Source organism: Chiloscyllium plagiosum, chromosome 25 (genome assembly GCF_004010195.1).
Source record: "Chiloscyllium plagiosum isolate BGI_BamShark_2017 chromosome 25, ASM401019v2, whole genome shotgun sequence".
Classification (NCBI taxonomy): domain Eukaryota; kingdom Metazoa; phylum Chordata; class Chondrichthyes; order Orectolobiformes; family Hemiscylliidae; genus Chiloscyllium; species Chiloscyllium plagiosum.
The window spans coordinates 50,841,559-50,851,583 of record NC_057734.1 but is presented as its reverse complement, the minus strand read 5'-3'; the positions used below and the strand labels follow the sequence as shown (position 1 = coordinate 50,851,583).

Sequence of the window (10,025 nt, the reverse complement as noted above, 5' to 3'; positions counted from 1 at the left end):
AGCTATCTGAGGCTGGAACGGGGTGAATGAAGGTGGTATCTGTGGGGCTGAGCTCTCGTTTTGCGGGCCCTTGTCAGTGACAGTCGTTCCCGGGCTGTATCTCACCTCTGAGCCGATCATGTACCACTCTCCCGCCTCCTCCAGCTGGAATTTCACCGGCTTCTGGCCGAACGTTTTACTCGCCGCCATCTTGCCCCTCCGCCGGCACTGCGCATGCGTCAGAGTCCAACATCCCAGCACACAGGCCAGAGACATCCCATAATAATCAAACATCCCATAATAATCCAAATCAGATCCTCAGTAACAAAAACATCCCAGAATAATCATCAAATGTTCCATAATAATCCAAATCAGACACTTCTCTCCCATTACAGTCCATAATAATCACCACATGTCCAAAATAATTGAAATCAGTGTCCTCCTCAAATAATAGTCCATAATACTCATTAAAAAATCCCAGGACGATCACAACACATCCCATAATAATCCCAATCATAACCCATCCTTCGCAAAAACAGTCCATAACAATCACCAACCATCCCATAATAATCCATGTCAGAATCTCTCATCACAGTTCATAATAAGCACAAAAATATCCTATAAAAATCGCAGAAACATTCCATAATGATCCAAATCTGAAACACCACACAAAAACAATCCATAATAATCTTAAAAGTGTTGTATAACAATCACAAAACCATCCCATAATGATCAAAATGAGAACCTCCCCAAATAACAGTTCATAATAATCTCAAAAGCAGCCCGTGATAATCACAAAAGCATCCCATACTGATCCAAATCAGAACCTCCCCAAAATAACAGTCCACACTAATCACATAAACATCCTAGAAAACTTTCCAAAGCAGCCCAGAATAATCCACAAACATCTCATAGTAATCCCAATCAGAAACATCCCCCAAACAATAATCCATAGTAACCCAAAAACGTCCTGTAGAAATTCCGAAAGGAGTCCATAATAATCCTCAAATGTCCTGTAATAATTTCCAAAGGTACCATAATAATCACAAAAATCCCATAATAATCCCTTGATAATGGCATGATAGCGAGTGGTTAGCAGTTCTGCCTCACAGTGCCAGGGACCCAGATTCAATACCACCCTCAGGTGTCTATCTGTGTGAAGGTAGCTTATTCTCCCCGTGTCTGTGTGGGTTTCTTCTAGGTGCCCTGGTTTGCTCCAACAGACCAAAGATGTGCTGGTTAGGTGGATTGGCTATGATAAATTACCCATAGTGTCCACAGATGTCTAGACCAGGTGGCATAGTCATGGGAAATGTAAGGTTGCAGGGATTGGGTAGAAGAATGGGTCTGCAAGGGATACTCTTTGGAGGGTCAGTGTGGACTTGATAGCCTGAATGGCCTGCTTCCACACTGTAGGGATTCTATGATTCTGTAATAATCATACATCACAAAAATCCACAATATTCTCCAAACATCCCATAATAATCCAATCAGAACACCACCCCCAAACAGCAAATTATAATCAAGAAAAATCACGAGAAAGCCCATTTTAATCCCTAATCATGGCATAATAATCAGACAGAAACATCCTAGAAAGTCCTGAAGCATCCTATAATAATGCTGATCAGAAAGCCCCAAAATCCCATAATAATCCCAAAACTGAACATAATAAGTAAGAACATTTGGCCCATTAAGACTGTTCAACCATTCAATGAAATCTTGGCTGATCTGATAAATGTCCGCTTTCCTGACTTTCCCCATAACTCTTGATTTCCTTACTGATGAAAAATCTCAATCAGCATTGAATATATTTAACAACCTGCCCCTACAGTTTTCTGTGGTAAAGATTTCTACAGATTTACTACCATCAGTGAGAAATATTTCCTCCTCAGCTCTATCCTAACTGGAAACTCCCTACTCTGAGATTATGCCTCCTGGTCTTACACTCTCCCACAACAGGAATCAACCTACTGCATTTACCTTGTTAAGCTTCCAAAGGTTCTTATATGTTTCAATAAAGAGTCCTCTCATTTTCCTAAACTCCAAAGAATACAAGTCCAACCAACTCAACCTCTTCCCAAAAGCTTGGATAAACCCTGTGAACCTTCTCTAGAGTGTCCCAGTGCCAGTATAACTTCCTTTAGATAAGAGAACCAAAACTGTTCATAATATTTTGGCAATGGTCTGATGAGAGATTTTTTTATAGTTTTAACAAGACCTTCCTATTTTTATACTGCATTCCCTTTGAAATAAAGACTAGCATTCCATTTAGAGTCATAGAGTTAGAGAGATATACAGCATGAAAACAGACCCTTCAGTCCAAATCATCCATGCTGACCAGATATCCTAAATAGGTCTAGTCCCATTTGCAAGCATTTGGCCCATGTCCTTCTAAACCTCTAAAACTGCTGACCAAGTAAGGCTGCTGGACCAGATAACATCCCTGGCAGAGCACTCAGAGGATGTCCTGACATACTGGCAGATGTTCTCACAGACATCTTTAAATCTCCCTGAGCTGCGCCATAGTTTCAACATGCTTCAAGGCTGCTACCATCATCCTCGTGCCAAAGAAATCGTCAGCATCCGGTCTCAACGACTACCGCCCCATTGTGTTAACACCCATCCTCATGAAAGGTTTTGAAAGGCTTGTGATGACACATATTAAGACTCTGCTGACCCCTCAGTAGACACCCTGCAGTTCACGTATCATCCCAACCGCTCAACAGATGATGCCATTTTCACATCCTACATCTGGCCCTCACCCACCTGGAGCAGAAGGACACCTATGTCAGACTACTGTTCACAGACTTCAGTTCTGCACTCAACACAATCATTCCTCAGCACCAGATTGGAAAGCTGAGTTTGCTGGACCTATATACCTCCTTTTGTAACTGGATCCTGGACTTCCTGACTGGGAGACGTCAGTCAATCCGGATTGAGAACACCATCTCCAACATCATCACAATGAGCACGGGGGTCCCCCAGGCTGTGTGCTCAGTTCACTGCTGTTAACCCTGCTGACACGACTGTGCAGCAATGCACAGGTCAAATCACATCATCAAGTTCGCTGATGATTTGACTGTAGTGGATCTCATTAGCAGGAACAACGAGTCAGCAATCAGAGAGGAGGTGCAGCGGCTAACAGACTCGTGCAGACCCAACAATCTGTCTCTGAATGTGGACAAAACGAAAGAGATTGTTGTTGACTTCAGGAGGGCACAGAGTGACCCCTGTCCACTGGACATCGATGACTCCCCATGGAGATCATGAATAGCACCAAATTTCTTGGCATCCACCTGGCAAAAAATCTCACCTGGTCCCTTAACATCAGCTCCACAGCCAAGAAAGCCCAGCAGCATCTCTACTTTCAGGGTAGGTTGAGGAAAGCACACCTTCCACCCCCCATCCTCACTACATTCTACAAAGGGTTCATTGAGAGTACCTGAGCTGCTGCATCACTGCATGGTTCAGGAATTGCATTGTCTCGGATCCTGAGACCCTGCAATAGATAGTGAGGACAGCAGAGAGGTTCACTGATAGTGAAGGTCCCTCTTCCCTCCATTACAGACATTTACACCACACGCTGCATCCAAAAGGCTAAAAGCATTGTGGAAGATCCCACACATCCCTCACCCCACACATCCCTCCTGCCATCTGGCAAAAGATACCAGAGTATTCAGTCTCTCACGGCCAGACTGTGCAACAGTTTCTTCCCCCAAGCCATCAGGCTCCTTAACACTCTATGATCAGACTCTAGTCCATCGGAATTTGTACATTACTGTGCCTATTGTCTTGACGTGTCAGGAATCACTATGCTGGCTTGTGTATTTTGCACTTCTTATGCACTTTATGCCACACTGTGTATGATCATGTAGTTTGTGCTGTCCATCTAGCACTTTGGTCCTGGAGGAACACTGTGTCATTTTTTACATATCAGTTGTATATGGTAGAAATGACAAATAAAGCTACTCTTGACTTTTGACTTGACCAAACCCTTCCTATTCATACCCTTATTCGGATGCCTTTTAAATGTAATTGTATTGGCCTTGATAAAATGGGCACTGTAAAAAGCACAGCAGGTCAGACAACATCCAAGGAGAGGGAAAGTTGATGTTTTGGGCATAACCCTTCTTCAGTCTCCATTTGTACCAACCTCCATCACTTCCTCTGGCAGCTCATTTCATACACATACCACACTCTTTGTGAAAAAGTTGCCCTTTAGATCCCTTCTAAATGTTTCCCCCTCACCTATGCCCTCTAGTTTTGGACCCACCTACCCCAGGGAAAATATCCATGCCTCTCATGATCTTATAAACCTCTACAAGGTCAGCTCTCAGCCTCCAATGCTGCAGAGAAAATAGCCCTAGGCTAGTCAGTCTCCCTCCCTTTGTGGGTGGCATGGTGGCACAGTAGTTAGCACTGCTGCCTCACAGCACCAGAGACCTGGGTTCAATTCCCGACTCAGGCGACTGACTGTGGAGTTTGCACATTCTCCCCGTGTCTGTGTGGGTTTCCTCCGGGTGCTCCAGTTTCCTCCCACAGTCCAAAGATGTGCAGGTCAGGTGAATTGGCCATGCTAAATTGCCCATAGTGTTAGGTAAAGGGGTAAATGTAGGGGTATGGGTGGGTTGCGCTTCAGCGGGTCGGTGTGGATTTGCTGGGCTGAAGGGCCTGTTTCCACACTGTAAGTAATCTAATCTACTCTATAGCTCAAACCCTCCAACCTAGGCACCATCCTTGTAAGTCTTTTCGGAACCCTCTCAAGTTTCACAACATCCTTCCTGTAGCAGGGACACCAGAATTGCACACATTATTCCAAAAAAGGCCTAACCACTGTCCTGTGCATCTGTAACATGACCTCCTAACTCCTACACTCAATGCATTGACCAATAAAGACAAGCATATCAAATGCCTTCTTCACTATCCTATCTACCTGTGACTTTTAAGGGACTATAAATTCACTCCTAAAGATGTCTCTGTTCAGTAACATTCCCTAAGATCTTACCATTAAGTGATAAGTACTGCTCTGATTTGCCTTTCCAAAATGCAGCACCTCACATTTATCTAAATTAAACTCCATTTGCCACGCCTCAGCCCATTGGCCCATCTGATCAATACCTCCTATTGCAGTCTGAGGTAGCCTTCTTCACTGTCCACAACACCTCCAATTTTTGTGTCATCTGCAAACTTACTAACTATACCTCCTATGTTTACATCCAAATCATTTATATAAATAATGAAAAGCAGTGGACCCAGCATTGACCCTCATGGCACAACACTGGTCACAGGCCTCTAGTCTGAAAAGCAACCCTCCACCACCACACTCTGTCTTCTACCTTTGAGCCAGTTCTGTATCCAAATATCTAGTTCTCCCTCTATTCCAGGTGATCTAACCTTGCTAACCAGATTACCATGAAGAACCTTAACGAACACCTTACTGAATTTCATATAGATAACGTTCACTGCTCTGCCTTTATCCATCCTCTTCATTAGTTCTACAAAAAAAATCAATCAAGTTAGTGACACACAATTTTCCACACACAATACCATGCTGACTGTGCCTAATCAGTCCTTGTCTTTCCAAATACATGTAAGTCCTGTCTCTTGGGATTCCCTCCAACAGCTTGCCCACCACTGATGTCAGGCTCACCAGTCTATAGTTCCCTAGCTTTTCTTTACCACCTTTCTTATATAGTGGCACCAATTTAGTCAACCTCCAGTCTTCTAGCACATCCCCTTTGGCTATCAATGATACAAATGTCTCAGCAAAGGACCCAGCAATCACTTCCTGAGCTTCCCACAGACTTCTGGGATACATCTGATCAGAGCCTGGGGATTTATCCATCTTTAAGCATTTTAAGACATTCAGCACCTCCTCCTCTGTAACATGGACATTTTCCAAGATGTTACTATTTATTTCCCCACATTCTCTATCTTTCATATCCTTCTCCACAGTAAACACTGATGCAAAATACTCACCTAGTATCTCCCTTTCTTTTGCGGTTCTACACATAGGTGGCCTTGCAAATCTTTAAGGGGCCCTTTTCTCTCCCTAGTTACACTTTTGTCCTTAATGTATATGTAATATCACTTTGGATTCTCCTATTTGCCAAAGCTATCTCATGTCCACTTTTTATCCTCCTGATTTTCCAGCTCTTCACATACTGCGTTAGAGAGCTGGTGCTGGAGCTGGAGCTGGATGAACTTTGGATCATTCGGGAGGCTGAGGGGGTGATAGAGAGGGCTGATAGGGAGGTAGTCAGACTTAAGTTACAGGACAAAGGTAGCTGAGTGACTGTCAGGAGAGGGAAAGGGAATAGGCAGACAGTGCAGGGTGCCCTGTGGCCATTGTTGTCAATAATAAGTATACTGTTTTGGATACTGTTGGAGATGGTGGGGAAAGGGGGGGAACGGGGGGAGGGGGGTGGTGGCATACCAGGGAAAGCCACAGCTTTCTATGTTCTATGGTCTACTGCCTTTATACCCTTCTGGGGATTCACTTGATCTCTGCTGTCTGTACCTGACATATGCTTCCTTCTTTTTCTTAACCAAGATCTCAATTTCTCTTTCACCCTAATAGGAACATATTGTTTGTAGACTTTCGGTATCTAATTTTTGAAGGCTTCCTGTTTTTCAGCAATCCCTTTATCTGCAAATACCTGTCTCCAATCAACGTTTGAAAGTTCTTGCCTAATTCCTTCAAAATTGGCCTTCTTCCAATTTAGAACTTCAACTTTTAGGTATGGTCTGTCCTTTTCAATCACTATTCTAAAACTAATAGAATAATGGTCACTGGCCCCAAAATGCTCCCTCACTGTGTTCACCCCCCCGACACCTTGGTCACCTGCCCTGCCTTATTTCCCAAGTGTAGGTCATTTGCCTTGCCTGTTACCTTTAGCTGCTGAGCTTGTATGCTGTCATATAGTCATAGTCAAAGAGTCATAGAGTCATACAACATGGAAGTAGACATGCTGAGCTTTTCAAGCAACTTCTGGTTCTGTTTCTGATTTACAGCATCGAGGTTTTGTTTTTTTTATGGAAGCAGACCCTTCAGTCCAACTTGTTCAGGCCCACATGACTCATGTTCCCAAACTAAAATAGCCCCACCTGCCTATGTTTGATTCATATCCCTTCCAAACCTTTCCTATTCATGTACTAAAAAAGGAAGCCTGAAGAAGGGCTTATGCCTGAAACGTCGATTCTCCTGCTCCTTGGATGCTGCCTGACCTGCTCCGCTTTTCCAGCAACATTTTTTTCAGCTCTGATCTCCAGCATCTGCAGTCCTCACTTTCTCCTAAAAAAGGAACATTTAAGCGACTATTGGATAGGCACATGGATGATAGTAAAATGAAGGATATGCAGGTTAGTTTGATCCTAGAGTAGGATAAAAGGTCAGCCTAACATCGAGGGCCGAAGTGCCTGCGCTGTACTGTACTGTTCTATGTTCAATGTTCTATGGTGAGGCCTCACATGAAATATTGCGTGCAGTTCTGGTCACCACATTATAGGAAGGATGGGGAAGCTTTGGAAGGGGTTCAGAGGAGATTTACTAGGATGTTGCCTTGTATGGAAGGAAGGTCTTATGAGGAAAGGCTGAGGTAACTGAGGCTGTTTTCGTTGGAGAGAAGAAGGTTGAGAGGTAACTTAATCGAGACGGATAAGATAATCATTGGGTTAGATAGGGTGAGAGCCTTTTTCCTTGGATGGCGAAGGCTAACACAAGGGGACGTAGCTTTAAGTTGGGAGGTGACAGATTTAGGACAGATATCAGGGTAGTTTCTTTACTCAGTGTAGTAGGGGTGTGAAATGGCCTGCCTGCAATAGTCGTAGAACTCACTGACATTAAGGGCATTTAGGTATAGGTTAGATGGGCATCAGATTAATTTCACAGGTTGGTGCAACATCGAGGGCCGAAGGCCCTGTACTGCGTTGTTATGTTCTATGTTCTTTCCAGCCAATTTTTGTAACTCAAGCCCTACATTCCCGGCAACATCCTGGTAAATCTGTTCTCAACAATCTCCAAATTAATAAAATCCTTGCTCTAGCATGGCGAACAGAACTGTAAACAGTTCTCCAGAAGAGGCCTCACCAACGGTCTCAACATGACCTCCCTACTCCTATATTTGAAGGTCTAAACAATGAAGGAAAGCGTGCTAAACACCATTTTAACCACCCTGTCTACTTGTTGAGGTTTAAAAGATTTTGAATGGATTTTCATGGATTGTACTTCTTTTAAAATATATGAAAGAGTGTACAATGTTAATTGACCTTAATTTTATTTTGTCTAATCTTGACTCCTGAGGGAAGGTTGAAGAGTGTTAGGTGGATTCAGTGTGTAGGTATCCCCAGTCGACATGTGTGCACATATCTCAAGTCAACGTGTGTGTAGGTGTCCCCAGTCGACATTTGTATAAGTATATCAAATCAGCATGTGTATAGGTGTCACCAGTCAAGTAGGAGTTTCAAGTCAATATATGTGTGGGTCTCTGCAATAACATGTGTGTGGTATATCCAGTTGATAGGTCTGTAGATATACCTAGGAAAGTATGTGTAGGTATCCCAGTTGACATGTGTGTAGGTGTCTCCAGTCAACATATGTATAGGTATCTTCAGTTAACATGCATGTGGGTATCTGCAGTAAACATGGGTGCAGGGATCTCTAGTCAATATATGTGTAGGTGTCTCCAGGCGACTTGCATGTAGGTATCGCCAAGTGACATATGTCTAGGTGTCTCCTTGTTGTCATGTGTGTCTCCAGTCAACATATGTGTGGGTGTCTCCATTTGACATGTGTGCAGGTATCTCCCGTTAATGTATCTGTGTCTCCAATTGACATGTGTGACATATTCCTGATGCTGAGGAAGTCCAGAACTAGGGGTCACAGTCTAAGAATAAAGGGTAAGCCTGTCAGGACTGAGATGAGAAAGAACTTGTTCACTCAGAGAGTTGTGAACCATTAGAACTCTCTACCATAGAGAGCTATTGGGGCTAGTTCATCAAATATATTCAAGAGAGGCTGGACATGGCACTTGCGGTTAAAGGATCAAGGGATTTGGAGAAAAAACGGGAGCGGGATACTGAAATTGCATGATCAACCATGATCATACTAAATGGAGGTGTAGGCTCGTAGGGCCGAATGGCCTATTCCTGCACCTATTTTCTATTTTTCTATGTGTGTAGATATCTCCAGTTGACATTTATGTATTTCTGGTTGACGTATGTGAAACTGTCTCCAGTCTTCAGTTGATATGTATGTATCTCCAGTCAACATTTGTTTAGATGTCTCCAGTCAACACGTGTGTCGATATCTCCTGTTGACATGTGTGTCTCCAGTCAACGTGTGTTTAGATGTTTCCTATTGGCTTGTGTGTGTCTCCAGTTAACATGGTATGTGGTTATCCTGGATTGAACAAGAAATGGGTCATAGGAGGCCATATTTCATTCTTGTCATAAAAGGGTAAGTGTTTCAAAGACAGTCATTGCAATTAAAGGTGATTCTCAGGAAGGACAAAAAGGAACAGGTTAGTTTATTGCTCTGATAAATAGAGACAAACTTTTCATAATTGTAAAACCTAGCAAGATCTCTAGAACAAAGGGTGACTCAGTAGCTCAGTGGTTAGCACTGCTGCCTCACAGCATCAGGGACCTGGGTTTGTTTCCAACCTCAGGTGACTGTGTGGAGTTTGCATGTTCTCCTTGTGTCTGTGTGGATATCCTCCGGGTGCTCTGGTTTCCTCCCACAGTCCAACGATGTGCAAGTTGGGTGGATGAGCTGTGCTAAATTACCCCGTACTGTCCAGGATGTGCAGGTTGGGTGGATTAGCCATGGTAAATGAGGCTTTACAGGCACAAGGTCAGAAGTAGGTCTGGATGGAATGCTTTTTGCAGTGTTGGTGCAAACCCAATGGGCCAAACAGTCTCGTTCTGAACTGTAGGGATGCTATGATTCTAAGATTTCCATCTCCCAATGGAGGTGTGAATTTGGTTTTAAAATGCTGAACTTTTTCTTGTTGGGAAAAAAAACCCATACAATTCTCTCTGACCTT

General features: G+C 43.4%; 1 protein-coding gene across 3 annotated transcripts in view; it reads right to left on the bottom strand.

Moving 5' to 3' along the window:
- LOC122562876 (SWI/SNF-related matrix-associated actin-dependent regulator of chromatin subfamily B member 1-A) overlaps positions 1-213 on the bottom strand; it is a 33,841-nt gene extending 33,628 nt beyond the window's left edge. For 2 of the 3 annotated variants that reach the window (XM_043716184.1, XM_043716185.1), the window contains exon 1: positions 106-211. In XM_043716184.1, coding sequence (XP_043572119.1) covers positions 106-189 — 84 coding nt within the window. In that variant the 5' untranslated portion in view covers positions 190-211. Of the gene's footprint in view, positions 1-105 lie in introns of all 3 variants that reach the window. The other variant, XM_043716182.1, reaches the window with a different exon arrangement.
- Between the last annotated feature and the right edge of the window lie 9,812 nt (positions 214-10,025).